At 39.9% G+C, this 18,979-nt stretch overlaps 1 protein-coding gene across 6 annotated transcripts in view; it reads right to left on the bottom strand.

Moving 5' to 3' along the window:
• The window catches only part of slc26a4 (solute carrier family 26 member 4), a 65,825-nt gene that overhangs the window by 36,685 nt on the left and 10,161 nt on the right, over nucleotides 1-18,979 (bottom strand). For all 6 annotated transcript variants that reach the window (XM_072562516.1, XM_072562520.1, XM_072562519.1 and 3 more), the window contains 5 exons: nucleotides 15,884-16,023; nucleotides 12,204-12,314; nucleotides 10,927-11,108; nucleotides 10,352-10,516; nucleotides 1,611-1,763 (listed from right to left, as the gene is read on the bottom strand). In XM_072562516.1, the coding sequence (XP_072418617.1) occupies nucleotides 1,611-1,763; nucleotides 10,352-10,516; nucleotides 10,927-11,108; nucleotides 12,204-12,314; nucleotides 15,884-16,023 (751 nt within the window). The remainder of the gene's footprint in view (nucleotides 1-1,610; nucleotides 1,764-10,351; nucleotides 10,517-10,926; nucleotides 11,109-12,203; nucleotides 12,315-15,883; nucleotides 16,024-18,979) is intronic.

Below are 18,979 nucleotides of genomic sequence, written 5' to 3'. Positions count from 1 at the left end.
AGCAACTGGTTAAACAGGTGATTTTGGATCAATAGCTTAACTAATTGGCTTGAGATACACAGGGTAAATAGACAGGTGACTGGGTGTGTAGAACATTAGGTTGTTAACAAACATGATTTGTTAATTACCACCACATACAAAGAAAGCTGTCTTAAAGGGGTCCTCTTATGGTGCAGAGGTAGTGTCCCTTATCCCTGAACTGAGAAACCCGGGTTTAAATCCCACCTCCTCCAGAGGTGTGTTATAATAATCTCTGAACAGGGGAATTAAGAAAATAGGTAAATAAAAAAGAAAGCAGTCTTAGTTTTTCTCATGGATGGTTTGGACCTGAATTGACACTCGGCATTAAAATTCTAAAGCTCAATTCTAACATCTCGGTGGGAAATATCAGGTCCTGTGTAACTTATTTAACTGCTGTAAGGGGCAGCCCCAACTGTGGAAGTAACACCTCAAGGCCAAAGTTTGAATTGTGCAGACTCCAGCAACTATGACTTGAATTAAGGCAACCAACATGAAAATGTCAATCTTGCTCCACAGTCACACCTTTGAATGAGGTCAGACCAATGGGTGTTCAAGAAGCATTCTACATTCTTGAACGTACAAAGTAATGTTGATGTTCCCATGCTATACTGAAAGAATACTGTGCTGTCAGTGATACTACCCTGTGATGATGACGTTGAGTACAAGCCTCATTTGGTCATCTTGGCTCTTCATGAAAAAGGCTCTAGTACTTATTTGAAGAATAGGGACGCTCTCCCTCCTATTCAATATTACTTTCCCAATAAATAACCAAATTATCTAGCCATCATCTTCTTGCTGTTTATGATTCCAAGCTGTTCAAAAGGGTTACTACATTTCCAAATTTATAATAAGTTCCAAAGTTATCTATTGAGTACTTTTAGTTTTGAGGTTGTAATAGGTTCTGCATCCATGCAAACGACTGCTTTATTTTTTCCCGGCTTGGGTAAGCAAATCATTTCTGTCTGTGTAAGCCTTGCTTAAACATTGGAAACGACGTTTTTGCCAAAAAAAGTTTAAAAAAATAAAATGCAACTTTATGAATGTTTCCTACTTAGCTGTACAGCGGAATCTGGTTATGAACAAACAAATAGGGTTGGTCAGAACACCAGTGAACTGTGTAGTCGTAAGTAATTGAATTCAAATCTTGTAACAAAATTGTTCAGAAAATAGACACTAACTTCTCCTGGCACTGAGAGGTAACAAGCCAAAACATTTCACAAGCCAAATTGGATCATAAGGTCTTAATGAATTTATTAGAGCAGCAGGTGGGGAACAGAACAGATGTGACAGTCCCTAGGATTAGAGGGAGTAAAAAATAGGACACTCATTCCAACTGCCCCAGGGTGAACATCATGTGACAACAGTATTAGGTGATCAGATTAACCCTTCTATTGTTGGGCATTCAATGTTGACACTTCTGCAAATAACAGGCACATTGGTGGAGTACCAAGCAGCTGTCTGTTGCTATGAAATCTGGTATCAGCGTGTATAAAAAGATCAAAAGCCAGAAAAATGCAGATATTCCACCCTTACCTAAGGGGTTGATTGAAACTACCTCTTTGATTTCACGATTGATTTAATTTACTTACCACAATCACTTCAATAGGAATAGGCACTTTAATCTTCTCTTTGTAACGAGTGTTGATTTCTTTTACAATTACAACCACGACAAAGGTAATCAAGCCAGCAATGAAGTCTGCAATATTGGTTTGTCGAATATTCCGGAATATGTCAATAAGCGTCTACAAAATAAATTTAAAAGCAGAAATTATAACATATGCAGAATCTTGGCCAGAAAAGCAGTTTGATACTTATAGCAGAGTTAGAGAAAGGGATATGAATTAGATTTTCATAAATATGCATGCTAATTCAGCTGGCAACATTCTCTCTTTCTCAAACAGAAAGTCATGGATTCTGACCATGTCACAGACTTGAATATGTATATTTACCACAGTAATGAGGATGTCCTGTATGTTGGAAGTGTTCTTTTCTAGATGTTAAACCTACACCCTAATTACTTGCTCAGCAAGTCATACAAGATTCCATTGCACTTTGGTAAAAAAAGTCTGAAGTACAGGAATATTCCTAAACACTTTGATCAAAAACATACAAACACGGCAGAATATCAGGCAGAATAAGTGCAGCTATTCGATCAAGTTAACCTCACACCACAATATCTGGACCAAGACGATTAACTACTATCCCTGCCCCGAACCGGTTTCCACCCATAACAAATGTCATGTGAGCATTTCAGGTAATCTGATTATTTATTTTCTATTTGGGAAATCTTTTGTGCCCAAATTGACACCAGATATGTCTAAAATGTCTGCACTTCCAAATAGTTAATGAGTCATAAATTAGAGAAGATATGCAATTTGTTTGATAAATGGGGACCAGGTAATGACAGATCAGGTTTGGATATGAAGTTCTCCACAGTCAGACAGCCTGGTTTGTAGTCAGCATTAATAGTAATGCATGATTAATGAGAGTTTGGTATCGGTGAGGAACTACTAACCATTAAACTTTATCATGATGGACTTAATGCCTGGAAATGGTTAGACAGAACAAAATTGAATTAATTGCAGAGCAAGACTTGAATTCAGATATACTAAGCAAATTTAGATCTTACCATTTACCATAATAGGATTTTTACTGATGTCCCTTGAACATTATCTTAGATTACAAGTCCTGTGACATTATCGCTCTGGTACTGTCACCCCCCCTACCAATCATGTTTTCTCAATGCACAAAAATTAAACAGTGAAATTATGCTATCAATTTTCATTGTACGAAAGAAATGCAATGCATTCTTGTCTACCCATGACCAGTATTATCAAGTCTTCATGCTGAAAAATAATTCAATTTGCTGCTCTGGACCAGTTTTCCATCATTTGTCCATACATAAAAGTTATATTCTTTTTGACATTCATAGAAAGAGAATGGTTTATTGGAAGCTTCTTTATAGAACAAGTCATAGAGATGTACAGCATGGAAACAGACCCTTCGGTCCAACCCATCCATGCCGACCAGATATCCCAACCCAATCTAATCCCACCTGCCAGCACCCAACCCATATCCCTCCAAACAGTTGCTGGTTTTATGGTCGTTGTGCCTTAAAAATTTGCCTTTGCCTCTGTAATGATTGCAATGAGGTCAGCCAGGTGGCCTTCATAGAATAGGAGTTCCCCGATTGGGGCTATTAACCTGGTACAATCAGGGAGCCTTGGCTGACAGATAAACAGGCGTGTCAGAGGTTCTGTTTGTTCAGAGCTGGCTCTGAGGAAGCAGGACTCGTGTCAAGTACTACGAATGTGTAAATAAAGGGTGACTTGGTGACAGGATACTGACCTCTGTGGAATTATTTCAGGGCTAGTGAGAGATAAAATACCCTTCTGAAGAAATTCGCTCGCAACAGTTGTCTTCGAGTTTGGTAAACATTTCTGGCATCTTGCTGTTATTTGGGAAGCTGGAGTCATTTGATCCTATTGAGAACTGGGCCCAGTATGTGGAAAGAGTGCATTTTTTTACCACTGGGGCAAATGAAAAGCGACAAGTAATTTTCCTGACAGCTTGTGGACCTGCAACTTCTTTGGTTATTCGGAGCTTAACATTTCCTGAGGCACCGGACACTAAAACCTTTCAAGAGTTGACAGATTTAGTTAAGGAGAACTACGACCTCAAGCCTCCTCCAATTCGGAGATGCTATCAGTTTTACTTGGCAGTTCAAGGACCCGGGAAATCCATGCTGGGATCTTTGAGGTTAAGATGACTGGCAAAGACAAGTGACTTTAGCAAACACTTAATGAGATGTTGAGAGACCATTTGGTATGTGGGATTAATGATATAACCACGCAAAAGCGCTAACTAGCTGAAGCCCGACTAGATTTCCAACAGGTACGACAACTGACTTTTTCATTAGAAAATTCAGCAATTGGAGCATATCAGTTCCAATGTATGCCATTGGAAGAGGTCACCTTCACCAATCCAGCTGAGCTTGGGGGAAACACCACTCGAGTGAAGGCAATTGCAGAGCCTCACTCAGGATATATGAACAGAGGGACTCTAAGTCAGCTCATAGCTAAGCCCCAAGACAAAGCCAACCCTTGGCCAAACAGTTAACATCTTTTTCAGGATCTGGGCTGGCAAACCATTGTAATTGCTGCCAATATGCTGACTCGAGACAGCAAGAGAGAGTCCCACTAGGCCAGAATTGAGTAAGAGAACTCATAGGCTGGTATCCAGGTGAGCACACTGTCTGGAAAGCCCACCTATATCTGGCTTGAAAAGTTAAATTGCTTAGCAACATCCAAGTCAGAACCAATCAAATAAAACCGCTGATTAAATGGTCACCAGGTTTTAAAAGAGGTTGAAACTGGCGCGGGCTGCATCAGTGATTGCAGAACCCATCTTTAGCAGAATTTGCTCTGTACTTGAGCTTGGCTAGACTCAGAACCTATACTGGGGAACCTATACAGGTTAAAGGTACCATTTCGGTTCTGGTCTCATGAGAAGTAGTTCGTTCAGTTACCACTGATTGTCGTAAAAAGGTTTGTGCCCAGGCCTGATGGAGCAAAATTGGCTGAGAAAGATTCACCTAGATTGGCTCAACATTTTTGTTAGAAAATGGTTGCCTGAGTGAAGCCCTAATTAAATACTCGGTGGGGGGGGGAAAGAGAGGGGTTTCAGGAAGGAGCCAAGACCACCTTGCATGATGACCAGGAAGCAATCCACGATTTTCCAAGGCCTGACGTGTGCCATTTACCTTACAGGCAAAAGTACAGGCAGAAATCAGAAGGCTGGAAAGCATAGGAATCATCAAGCCAGTGCAGTTCTCTACCCTCCTGCCCAAATGGTTTGTGGAATGGGCAGCACCAATCATACCAAATGTGACATCTGATGAGTCAGCCCACCTTTGTGGGGACTTTTCCCCCCCATTCTACCGCTATACAACAGTTATACTTATTTTCAGCACTACAGAAGCCTTGTTATGTGCATGTGTGTCTAAGTGCAGGTACTCAGTGCATTAGATGAGGATTCCCCGAGTTATGCTATAATTAATACTCATATGGGTTTGTATCAATAAATGAGATTGCCATTTGGGGTGTCATCAGCCTATGCTATTTTTCAGCAGATGATGGAGAATATTTTACAAGGTCTACCCAATTGCCACTTATCTGGATGATTTGCTAATAATAGGGAAGACCAATAAGGAGCACTTAGAGAGCTTGGACATAGACCTTTGATGTTTCTCCAAGGTGGTTATACACCTTAGAAGGGAAACATGTATGTTCCAGGCACCCCAATGACCTACTTGGGCTACACAGAGTCAACAAGAACAGGTTATATCCATTGGAAGATAAAATGAGGGTTAAAGTTGCGCTGGCTCTCACGTCTGTACTGGAGCTTAGGTCTTTCCTGGGCTGATGAATTATTACGGAGGTTCACATGTAACTTGGCCTCCATCCTGTCAACCTTACATTTGCTATTGAGAAAGGGTCAGACTTGGAAATGGTCTCATGGCCTAGACATAGCCTTTAGGGAAGTGAAGGAGCAGCTATCATCTAAGGTGTTGGCACATTATGATCCCAAGCGAGATCTAGTGCTGACAACTGATGCCTCCCCGCATGATAGCAGGGTAGTGTTGGCTCACAGATGGCCCAATGGAGAGGAACATATGCTTCCCACACTTTTGGTTGATACAGAGTGTAAAAACACTCAGATAGAGAAGGAAGTTCGACCAATACATTTATAGATGTAAACCTGTAATAGTAACAGTAATAGTAACAAACCCCTGCTATGGCTACCTGAAGAGGACAAAACCATGCCACTGACAAGTTCAGGTCAAATTCAACAGTGGGTTCTCACTTTAAATGCATACAATTACAAGTTGGAACAGCATAAGACCATAAGAAATAGAAATGGAAGTTGGGCCATTCGGTCCATTGAGTCCACTCCGCCATTCAATCATAGCTGATGGGCATTTCAATTCCATTTACCTGCACTCTCCCAGTATCCCTTAATTCCTTGCGAGATTAAGAACTTATCAATCTCTGCCTTGAAGACATTTAATGTCCTGGCCTCCACTGCACTCCATGGCAATGGATTCCACAGGCCCACCACTTTCTGGCTGAAGAAATATCTCATTTCCATTCTAAGTTGACCTCCTCTAATTCCAAGGCTGTGTCCTGGTATCCCTGCCTAACAGGAACATTTTCCCAGTGTCCATACTTTCATGCATTATTTTGTAAGTTTCTATTAGATCTCCCCTCAAGTTTCTAAACTCTAATGAATACAATCCCAGGATCCTCAGCCATTCATCGTATGTTAGGCCTACCATTCTAGGATTCATCCGTGAGAATCTCTACTGGACACGCTCCAGTGCCAGTATGTTCTGCCTGAGGTGTGGGGCCCAAAATAGGACACAGTATTCTAAATGGGGTCTAACCAGAGCTTTATAAAGTCTCAGCAGCATATCGCTTTTACATTCCAACCCTCTCGAGGTAAAGGACAACATTACATTTGCTTTGTTAACCACAGACTCAACCTGCAAGTCAACCTTGAGAGAATCCTGGACTAGCACTCCCAAATCCCTTTGTACTTTGGCTTCATGAATTTTCTCACCGTTTAGAAAATAGGCCATACCTGTGTTCTTTTTTATTAAAGTGCAAGACCTCACATTTGCTCACATGGAATTTCAGCCGCCATTTGTTGTACCACTCTCCTAAACTGTCTAAATCTTTCCACAGCCTCTCCACCTCCTCAGAACTACCTGCCTGTCTGCCTAACTTCATATCATTGGCGAACTTCACCAGAATGCCCCCTGTCCCTTCATCCAGCTCATTAATATATAAAGTGAATGGCTGCGGCTCCAACACTGAACCCTGCAGTACACCACTTGTCACCAGCTGCCAATATGAAAAAGAACCTTTTATCCCAACTCTCTGCCTTCTGTCAGACAGCCAATCCTCAATCCATGCCAGTAGCTCACCTCGAACACCATGGGCCCTTACCTTACTTAGCAGCCTTATCAAAGGCTTTTTGCAAGTCAAGGTAGACAACATCCACTGGGTTTCCCTGGTCAAACCTACTTGTTATCTCTTCAAAGAATTCTAACAGGTTTACCAGACATAACCTCCCCTTATTAAATCCATGCTGACTTGTTCTAATCCGACCCTGTACTTCCAAGAATTTAGGAATCTCATCTTTAATGATGGATTCTAGAATTGTACCTACAACTGAGGTTAGACTAATCAGCCTCTAATTTTCCATCTTTTGTCTTGATCCTTTCTTGAACAAGGGGGTTACAACAGTGATTTTCCAATCATCTGGGACTTTCCCTGACTCTGGTGATTTTTGAAAGATTACAACCAACACCTCCTCTACTTCAGCCACCTCCCTCAGAACTCTAGGATGTAGCCCATCCTGGCCAGATTTATCAATTTTTAGACCTTTTAACTTTTCTAGCACTTCCTCTTTTGTAATGGCTACCATACTCAATTCTACCCCTTGACTCTCCTTAATTGTTGGGATATTACTCCTTAGATTAGATTACTTAGAGTGTGGAAACAGGCCCTTCGGCCCAACAAGTCCACAATGACCCTCCGAAGAGCAATCCACCCAGACCCGTTCCCCTACATTTACCCCTTCACCTAACACTAGGTGGAATTTAGCATGGCTGATTCACCTAACTTGCACATTTTTGGACTGTGGGAGGAAGCCGGAGCAGCCGGAGGAAACCCACGCAGGGAGAATGTGGCGGGAATTGAACCCGGTCTCTGCCGCTGTGAGGCAGCAGTGCTATCCACTGTGCCACCATGCCGCCCACAAGTCTTCCACTGTAAAGACTGACACAAGGTATTTATTAAGTTCTTCAGCTATTTCTTTATCTCCCATCCTGCCTTCCTGCATCAGTTTGGAGCGGCTCAATTTCTACTTTTGCCTCTCGTTTGTTTCTTATGTATTGAAAGAAACTATTACTGTCATTTCTAATATTACTGACTGGCTTACCTTCATATTTGATCCTCTCCTTCCTTATTTCTCTCTTTGTTATCCTCTGTTCGTTTTTGTAGTCTTCCCAATCTTCTGATTTCCCAGTGCTCTTGGCCACTTTATACACTCTCTCTTTTTCTATGATACATTTCCTGACTTCTTTGTTGCCGCGCTCCCAGATAATCTTTCTTTTCTTTGGGATGAACCTCTGTATTTTGTCCTCAATTACACCCAGAAACTCCTGCCACTGTTGCTCTACTGTCTTCCCCACTAGGCTCTGCTTCCAGTAGATTTTCGTCAGTTCCTATCTCATGCATCTGTAATTACTCTTATTTAACTGTAACACCTTTACATCTGATTTACCTTCTCTCTTTCAACCATGTTATGATCGCTGACTCCTAGTGTTCCCTTACTTTAAGAACTTTTATAAAGTCTGGCTCGTTAACTAGCACTAAATCCAGAATAGCCTGCTCCCTTATGGGTTCTATCACATGCTGTTCCAAAAAGCCATCCTGTAAGCATTCCATGAATTCCCTTTCTTTGGATCCACCAGCAACATTATTCACGCAGTCAAATCCACCATGATCACCATGACCTTACCTTTCTGACATGCCCTATCTATTTCCTGGTCCTGACCACTGTTAGGAGGACTGTACATAACTCTCATTATGGCTTTGTTTTTTGCCTTTGTGGTTCCTCAACTCCACCCACACAGATTCCACATCATCTGACCCTATGTCATTCAGTGTCATAGAATTAATTTCATTCTTAACTAACAAGGCAACCCCACTCCTTCTGCCCACCTCCCAGTCTTTTCAATAAGTTGTAAATCCTTGGATGTGTCACTGCCAGTCCTGAACCCTCTGCAACCATGTCTCTGTGATGCCTACCATATCATCATCATTCACGATGATTTGTGCTATTAATTCATCTACTTTGTTACGAATACTACGAGCATTCAGGTAAAGCACCTTAATGTTAATTTTCTTATCCTCATGGTTTCCATCACCTCTAGTAATATATCCTAAGTTATCCTTCCTTTTTGCTTCATTCCTAGTCTGCCTTGAACTTAAACCCTGCACAAATTCTAACCTGCTGCTTATTTTTCTACTTGACTCCATACTCCCTGTTGCTTTCCCTTTCCCCAACTCACAAGTTTAAAGTCCTACTGACCACTCTATTTATCCTTTTTCCCAGAACACTCGTTCCAGGTTGGTTCAGGTGGAGACTGTCCCATCGGTACAGATCGCCCCACTTCCAAAACTGATGCCAATGGTCCATGAAATGGAACCCCTCTTTCCCACACCAAACTCTTAGCCATATGTTTACTTCCCTAATTTTCTTACCCCTATGCCAATTACACGTGGCTCGGGCAGTAATCCAGAGATTATGACCCTTGAGGACCTGTTCTTCAATTTCCTTCCTAGTGCTTGATACTCCCCAAATAGGTCCTCTTTCCTAGCCTTACCTACATTGTTTGTGCCAATGTGGACCACAACAACTGGATTCTCTTGCTCCAGGTCCAATATCCTTTCAAGTCAGTCAGAGATGCCCGGTGCCAGGGTGCAGGACATGCAGTACACCATGTGGGACTCCCAATCCAGCTCACACCATCCGGAAGGCCAAGTAGCAAATGTGAATGCCTTGAGTTGCCTCCGATGGGCAGATACACCACCCATGGTACTGCCACTGGAAGAGTCAGTTTTAGTTTTAAATTTTCTGGACACCCCCCGGTCAGCACTGACAATATCAGACAGTGGGTGCAAAACGATTCGGTCCTGGCAAAACTAAAACAGATGCTGATGATAGGAGAAACAAAAGGGCCATCACAACCTCAACACAGAATATGGGTTCCCTAAATGGGACTGTTAACCTGGTCCAATCAATCAGGGAGCCCTGGCTGACAGGCAAACAGGAATGTCAGAGGTTCTGTTCACTCCGAGCTGGCTTTGAAGGAGCTGGATCAGTGTCAAGTACAATGCATGTGTAAATGAAAGTTGACTTGGCGATGGGATAACGGCCTATGTGGAGTTATTTCACCCTCATTTGGTAATGTCTCATTAAAGCTTTGTATGTCTTTTTATGGTTTGAGGATTATTTGACTGCTAATTAGATCCAATTACCTAAATCTAACATTGATGTTTTTATTGAAAACCTGTTACAGATAAGGATTAGGATTTAAATTTGAGCAGTTTAATTAAAAACAGCAATTTTTATCTTTCAATTCCTACATACTAGAACTAAATTTAGCCACAATTTCATTGTTATTTAGTCTTAGTGACTTTAAATGAAGTTGTTTTGAACATTATTTGTTCTTGAACAAGCACAAGATAATACTTACATAGATGACAGAAAGAACACCAATGTAACTGTTTGTTGGGACGCTTAAACATATTTTCAGTTGAGATACAAAAACGTGAAATGCAGCAGCTGTCGTAAATCCTCCCACCAATGGAACGGACAGGTATCGAACAATGAAACCAACTTGCAGAATTCCAAGCACAAGCTAAAACGTGAAGGAAACAGCTGTTATAACATTATTTAAAATGGTATATGAATAAAGCATAACTGGTGGTCATTCAGCCCATGGTGTCAATGCCAGCTCTCTGAAAAGAAACTCAGCTAGTCAGACTAACATACAGATACACAAACTCTCATCGGCTAATACCCTTTTGAAAGCTGTGATTGAATCACTCTTTCCTACACTCTCAGGTGGTGAATTCCCATTCCTAACTACACACTGTGCCGAAAACATTTTGTCCTCATTTGTCCATCACCTCAAAATCAGTATCCTCTGGTTCTCAATTCTTCTGCCAATAGGAATCAATTTTCCCCATCTTCTCTGGCCAGACCCCTTTGGATTTTGATTGAGGAAGAGAAACATTAGGACAATTAAAATATATGCATATACATTACCTGAATAATGCCAGCAAGAACAGTGACTGAAGATGCAATTATAACTCTCTGGCCATCTCTGGCAACTGTGTCCACAACTGTAGCATTAGCATCTGTCATGTTACTTGAAATCAGGAAATTTTCATCAGGGGTCATTGATAGAATCAAAGACCCTATCATCAAACTGGTAATTGGAAAAGGTCCTATGCAAAGTCAAGCAAATAAATATATCTAAGAAAGCAATAGAACTCATTCATTATACATTATAATACAATGGGAACTTTCAAACAGTAATGTACCTATAATTTACAACTCTCTTCCCTATATAATTTACAACTCTCTTCCCTGCTGAAGCTGCAAACTAATTTTGGAACAGGATTTCATACATGCCTGGTCCCAACATATAGCATATCCACATGATCGTTCTTCACGTACGAACCTAGACTAAGTATTTGGGCCTTCATAATGGAGTATCATCCTAATGTTAACATTATAGATTTGCATTCTTGTAAAGGAAATGTGTTGATCTAATCAATAATATTTGTCATATGTGCTTTCACTACCACTGATAAGTAATATAAATGTAGGTGTTGTTTATTCATTGACAGGATGTGATGTGGCTGGCTAGACCAATATTTTTTGCCTAACCTAATTGCCCAGAGGGCAGTTAAGAGTCAACCACGTTGTTGTGGTTTAGAATCATTTGTAGGCCAGACTAGGTGAGGACTGCAATTTCCTTCCCTAAAGGCACTAGTGAACCAGATGCGTTCCCTCCCTCCCCATCATCCCCCTCACCTCCAACCCACCCAATTCCCTCCCCCACACCCCTCCCCCAAACCAAAATCAGCTATGGTACCATGGTCATTCCATTAAATTACAGATTTTTCTATTGAATTCATGGCATGATTTGAACCCATTTCCCAGAAGATGACCAGGTCCCTTGATTAATAGCCTAGCAATAATCCTAATAGGCTACTGCCTCCCCAAGATTCATTCTATCCATGTTTGAGTTTAAAACTGACCCGAGTTTTATCTGATTCCAAAAAATCAAAAAGCCTCTGCTAATTTAGCAGTTGTTTAGTTGAAGTTTTATCTCAAAGTACAGTTAAAACTGAAGGCATCGACAACACCTATAAAATACCAGCTTTACATCACATACACTCATTAACAGAGCTTTGATTACTAACTTATCAAATCAGCAAATGTAGGAAACACATTTTTATTTACACTTTAACAATTCTAAACCCATAAATCAAAAATAAAACCACAATTCAGAGATTCAAACAAAATGTCCTCACCAACAGCTAAATGTTTTGAAGTTCCCAAGAAAAAATATGGCAGAATGGGGAAAAATGCTGAGTAGAGACCATAACCCACCGGGACTTCGGCCAACAGAGCAAATGCCAGACCTAAAATAGAAATACTTGGTATAATTCTAGCTTTCATCATCTTAAATATGCAAGGCTATTATAATCTCAATGCAAAAAGCAAATTAATTTGATCTAAGATTCATTTCTTTGATATGTTGTTTGAGGTCCACTGCAATTTCACCACACTTCAGACTGGACCAGTTAATAAGTTTGTCATGGAGGACGATAAAGATTTCTTACAACAAAATCTCACTCCCAAAATTGGTAAAACAGGCAAAATTTAAGCCAATACATATGTCTCATTTGTTTTTATGGCTATTTCACAGCAGAGGTTTAGCATTGGTCTTATAACTCATTCCCTCAAGAAATTATAGTTGCTGGTACAACCAACAAAAAAAAAATCAAAGTGAATTGTTTATGACCAAGGATCACAGAAATGGCCAATCTGATTCCCATGCTAATAGGCCAGTTTTTGCAAAGTTACTATGCCAGCTGAATCCACCTGAAACTATGTATTCTGTCTTTACCTAATGTATCTTGGAACCAAAAGCCTTCTGCATAAGTAGTAATATTATAGTATGCACATCTAGTTTTTCCATTTGCCACTATTTAATCAAAGCAAAACTGCTGGATTGACTCAGTCATGCAGCAGCTGTGGAAAGAGGAACAGAGTGAACATTTCAGGTTGATGACTTTCTTTGTTCACTGGCAACAGTTAGAGATGCAATAGCTTTTAAACCAGTCCCAGAGAAAGGGGAGGAATGAGGAAAGAACACAGGAGAATTGAAACAGAGATGAAGATTGAGAAGTGAACAACATGAAGGTAAGGAAGGGTTGGAAAGTGGGAGAGAAATTTGTGAAGAATGGTCAGTTCAGGGTGAAAGCAGGAAACTTTACTGATGTACTGGAAAAGTAATCAAAAAAAAGATTATTTTAGAAATGGAATAAAGAACATTCCATGTAATTGAAAGCAAAGCTAGGACCCATAAAATTTTCCATAGCAACATTTATTCGGAAAAAATGAGATAAAGAGTCAAAAGGTGAAGCTGTTCAAAGTGGATAGATTATGGTTAGACTTCTGTTAAAGAATAGAAGGCCTGCAGATTTTCCTGATTGGAGATTGAGAACAGGTACCGGATGTCCATGTTGAAAAGGTAGTTAGGTCAGGAAACAGAAAGCCACTGGTTAAAAGTGACAAGGGCATTGTGCAATTCACAGATGTGGAGATATGGATTGAGGGACAAAAAGTGTTTAGATAGAAAGACAAGTTCCCTGGGCAAGAACAAGCTGACACAGTGGGTATGCCAGTACAGCAACTCCAAATGATGTGATTGAGGGCAGGGAATGGGGTCCAAATGGGACACAATTTCTGCAGGGAGGAGGAATGGCAATGGTGGTGAACAGACTTCCAGTGAATGAAGTTAAATCAGAGAGGAAGGAAGAAGTTTTGCACTGCGTCAAGCTCAAAATTTTCCCGAAGTGGGTGTAAGGGGTCAAGGTCGAGGCCTTTACTGGGAATCATCATTAGGGTGGGGTTAGGGAGGGTCAGAAGTCAAAAGAAGAACATTCGAGGATATATTGAAACATAAAAGGTGAGATTGAAAGGAAGGACAGGATCAGAAAAAAAGTAAAGGGGAAAGATACCGTTGGGCTATTTCTCAAACGTTACTGGTTTAATTGGACTTCTCTTAGGACTACAAATATCATTCACTTTCAGAGAATTCACATAATAGATCAGATCAAGGTTTTGCAAATGTAGTTAGCTAGATTAACAGATGGTTGCTCAGGAGTAGTTTATACGGAGTAAAAACTAACCCATTATCTGCACCAGGGCAAAGCATGTTGCCTGTACTCAACATCTCCTGTAATAATATTGTCCTACATTAAAATTGTGTAACTTTATTGGACCAGACATTTCATAGGTAAAGGCTATTTCAATCATAATATTGTACAATAAACTATTCGAACACAAAATAATGTCCCTGAATGTGAACTCATTTCAGTCATTTATTGGCCTTGAATTCAATGAGGAAATTCTGGAAGGGGGGGGGGGGTTCATGGTACATGCCTGTGTAGAACTCCAGGGAAAGTGTTGGGTGGGGGTTGGGGGAAGAGAGTGAGAGTGAGAGAGAGCGAATGAGAGAGAGCGAGAGCGAGTGTGAGCGAGAGTGTGAGAGCAGGCGATCAGTCATTTGGAGACAGTGGCTGGGCTCCCATCGATGTCCAGGACTGTTCTCGGTAGCCTTTCAGTCAGCCGAGTTCATTTTTAATCACTGCAAACAAAAGATATGATCAGTGTTGGAAATACCTCTGGTGAGATGTTTCTATCGGGACCTCGAGATCTCCTTCGGATAATCTGATACTGTATTCGGATAATCTGATATTCGGATAATCAAGGTTCCTCTGTAATGGGAAATGAGTTTGGGTGGGATACTCTTCGGAGGGTCAGTTGGGTTGAAGGGCCTGTTTCCACACTGCTGGGATTCTATAATTCTATGTAATGCATGTGACCCTCACCAACTTTTACAGATGCACCATAGAAAGCATACTATCTGGGTGCTTAACAGCATGGTATGACCTTCCATCCACAGACTCCATTTACAATTCTCACTGTACAGAATGGCCATCAACATCAAAGACCTCTCCCACCACAGTAGTGCTCTCCTACAACCTCTTCAATCAGGCAGAAGATAAAGCAGCTTGAACACATGCACCAACAGGTTCAAGAACAGTTCTTCCCTGACTTTAGTAGACTGATGAATGGACGTTTAACTCCAAATAATGTTGATCTTGCTTTGTTACCTCCTGTGCAGTGTAATGTGTATGCCACACTCTGTTTAAGCACCCTATGATCTGTTTGTCCTTGTTTACTATGATCTGCTTGCATTGCTAGCAAAACATTTCAGTACTTAGGTACATGTGACTACAATAAATTAAATCAAATCCATCATTGAGACCACAATCAATGTACTGTCAGGACAGTTTTAAATTGAAAACCAAGGTCTAGCTATTACCCTCAAGCCATTAAGTAAAGAGAAAAAGCACAATGTACTAGCTGGTTGATGAGAATGGACTTGATGCTACTTTTTTGGGGCCACAGTAACTTAAAAGTAAGATGACAATCTTAGTTCTATTAGCTCAAAGTGTACCCTGACAAGCTGTTGGCCTAAACAAAAATAAGCATTCCATTCATCATGACTAAAGACATCTTATGTCAGATTTCTTGATTAGTCGCAAATTATAGACCTGTAATGTCATTATTAGGGGAGAAAAATGAATTTCATTCCATTTTCAATAATAGATCAAGAATAACAACTATTTGGTGCATTTAACCCTGTCCAGAATGGAACAAAATCCAAGTTCAAATATAGAAAATACTCAACAGAAATGTGATCTACTTCACTAGTTTAAAATTATTAGTGCATCTTATTCAGTGAGAACTAAAATTCTTCACCACCTTCAGTCAAATAGGGAAAAACCTGATTGCTGGAACTATAGCCGCATAGAGCAGATGGGGATTATTATTTCAAAAGATTCTAATCAAAGCTAAAAAGAAATATTTTTTAAAAGTCAAATGAATATATGTAGTATCCTGGAAAGACATTTACCTTGTAATGTTGCCACCAAACCAGTGCTCACTCCAGAAATAAGATCACCAGGCAACCATTCCTTCAATCTGTACTTGGGCAACCAATTCAGTATGGGCAGAAAGCCTTTAATTATGCCTAGAACCCTCTTAGCTGAGCAACTGTAAAGAAATAAAATCAATGTAAGTAATAAGTTTACCTCTCAGGTTTGTTTTAATTGAAAGCAATATTAAAAAGTAATGGAAAAATCTAGTTTGAGTGCAACATGAATATTTTTCCATTTAATATCCTTCTTTAAAAACTTATTTTTCTATACATTGTTAAAGCAGAAATTGATCAACATTAATTTTGAATGGCACAAGTGAACCAGCAAGCAATCTACACCACAAATTTAGGTTTTGTTATTAACTATAATTATTTAGTTATTAATTAATGAGCCTCGCTTGCGCAAATACTTCGCATAGCCGCATAATGAGTTCCTTTGTGTCTTCATTACTTAAAAACAAAATGTTCTTTGCTCCCAAAAATCACCTTGCATCCAATAAAAAGAATTTTAACTTCTTTTAATTGGATTATTTAACAGATAAACAATATCCTTCAGAAAGTTAAATGACCATGATTAGACCCAACAGAGGATCCATTCTTGTGGCAATACAAAACTAAATTTCTTCTTATATAGATTTCTTTTCATATACCATACTTGCACCTTCAGTTGAACAGTATACAGTTGAACATGAGAAACAGAAAATGCTGGGAGTACTCATGAGGACATGCAGCATCTATAAAGAGAAGTGATACTGTTTCAGGTTGTGGACCTTCTATTCAAAGCATTTCCAGCATTTCTTGTTTATTTATCTCAGGTTCCCAGCATCTGCAGTACAATTACACAGCCAAGACCCCACCTTAAATACTGTGTGCAGCTTTGGTCTCTTTAAGGATGGATGTAAATGCATTGGAGGTGGTTCAGAGGACGTTTTCTCGATTGCTACCTGGAATAAACAGGTTGTCGTAGGTGAAAAACTGGAGCGATTCGGCTTGTTTTCACCAGAGTTTAAAAGAGTGAGAAGTGTTTTTCTTGAAGTTTATGAGATCCTGGATGTCTTCTCCAGATGTGGGCTTCTCTATCCTCTTGTGGGTGAGATCAGAAATAAATGGTACAACTTAAAATTTGGGTCACCTGTTTAAGACTGAGACGAGAGGCTTTTTTTCTTTCAGAGGCTGTGCAACTTCTGAACACTCTGTCTTAGAGGGCAGAATGTTGAAAATGTTTAATTGGTGAAGGTAGATTGATTTCATGCTTAACAAGAATCAGTGGATATCAAGAATAAACAGGAATTCAGAACACTAACTTGCCATGACCTTAACGAATGGCAGAGAAGCCTGGAAGGGCCAATAGCATCCTTCTAATTGATATGTTTGTAAGTTAAATCATTGCATAAGCAAAATACTAAAATACTTGACAAACATATCTTTTTGTTTGTCACTTATTAGATAAGGTACCCTCACACCTACATTTGCATTTTGTTTAGAGAGAACATACTGTTTTCGCACCTAGTTTGATATAAACATGTTATATTCAGTTGGAGTGATTTAGTCCAAAACTAGGGTCTTAAATGCAAACACAACAAATTATGTAGGTATGAAGGGCAATTCAGTTAAAATAGATTGGAAAACACATGACAATGGATAAAGTAATGATTTCTCGAGCTAGGGAGTCCAGAATAAGTGGCCCACAGTCTCAGGATAGGAGGATCAGACATTTAGGACTGAGATAGGGGTAAGTTTCATCACTAAAAAGGCCACGAATCTTTGAAATTTTCTATCCAGAAAATTGTAGAGGCTCAACTGTTGAGTAAATTTTAAAAATCTGATAGATTTGTGGCTGCAAAGGAAAATCAGGACTGGGTGAGAAAGTAGAATTGAGGTAGAAAATCCATCATTGTCTTACTGATTGGTGGAGAATGTTCAGTGATCTATTCCTGCTTCTATTTCTAATAACCTTATCTGAAAACTCAATATTTTCTGTTTTGCAATGCATATAGAGCACAAATGATTAACTATTTTCCAATGTTCAATCATTAACTTTAAAGAAATATCAAAACGTTTCTTACAGTCTTATTCCTTTATACTTTCTTGAAAACATCCATTTATTCATAACAGTACTCAAAAGTAGACTGTTTAGCAGCCAACTACCTATTTAAAAGATCCCTTTTCACTATGAAATTCAACGTCCCATGAATCACTCAGATTCTCCCCTTGGGGTAAGAACCCACTTACACAAAGCCAGAAAGTTCAGATGCAGGTTGGAAGGGAATTAATTAAAGATAGCTCTTCCTCCGCACTACCCCCACCCCTTCCAGTACACCTGGAGTTAACAGATAGAGCTGCACAATTTACCAGAGCCATTTTCTGCTCTTTGTTTGGTCAAGACTGCTTACCTTTCAAATTTTGGTATGCAGGATTATCTGGAGTTAAATAAGAAGAATTCTTGTTGTTAGTGACAGCTGTACCCATCCACATTCTCTGATGAGTGAGTCACAATAGCTAGTCAGGTATAACAAAACTCCAGAGCTACCTGATTGAGATATCAAGTTATTGAGTCTGCCACAGAGGATGAACTTGTTTATAAACTACCATCAGCAGGCATGTAAATTTAACATTACCTGAACAGGTTTTGCTTTTCAGTATGGTTAAAGACTTACATTTGATAGCCAACCTAATCTGCCATTTGTTTAAACCCAAGTAAAGGGTAAAATTGCCATGGACCACAGTAACTTCAGTCAGTTTGAGAACTGAACCCACACTGTTGGCATCACTCTGCATCATAAACCAGCCATTCAGCCAACAAAGCTAACCAAAACCATCCTAGTGTGCAATACAGACTGAGGTGAACAGCGCAGATTTAATTCCTGTACTGGCTGGGGTTGTCATGCAAGTCCCTCCTTTTCAATCCCTCCCCTCATTAAACCACTACTGTCAGTAATCTCTAAAAAGGGAGAACAGCTATATTGTTCAGTAAACTGGAATCAAAGATTGCTTACTAAAACTTTAAAATCAGCAATGTGACACATAGGAGTTAACTTGTACGCAAAACTAGAGTTCACTAGATAACTGAAA

This window comes from Chiloscyllium punctatum, chromosome 44, assembly GCF_047496795.1.
Source record: "Chiloscyllium punctatum isolate Juve2018m chromosome 44, sChiPun1.3, whole genome shotgun sequence".
In the NCBI taxonomy this organism is placed as follows: domain Eukaryota; kingdom Metazoa; phylum Chordata; class Chondrichthyes; order Orectolobiformes; family Hemiscylliidae; genus Chiloscyllium; species Chiloscyllium punctatum.
The sequence above is the reverse complement of the archived record's forward strand: the minus strand, read 5'-3'. Positions and strand labels throughout refer to the sequence as shown.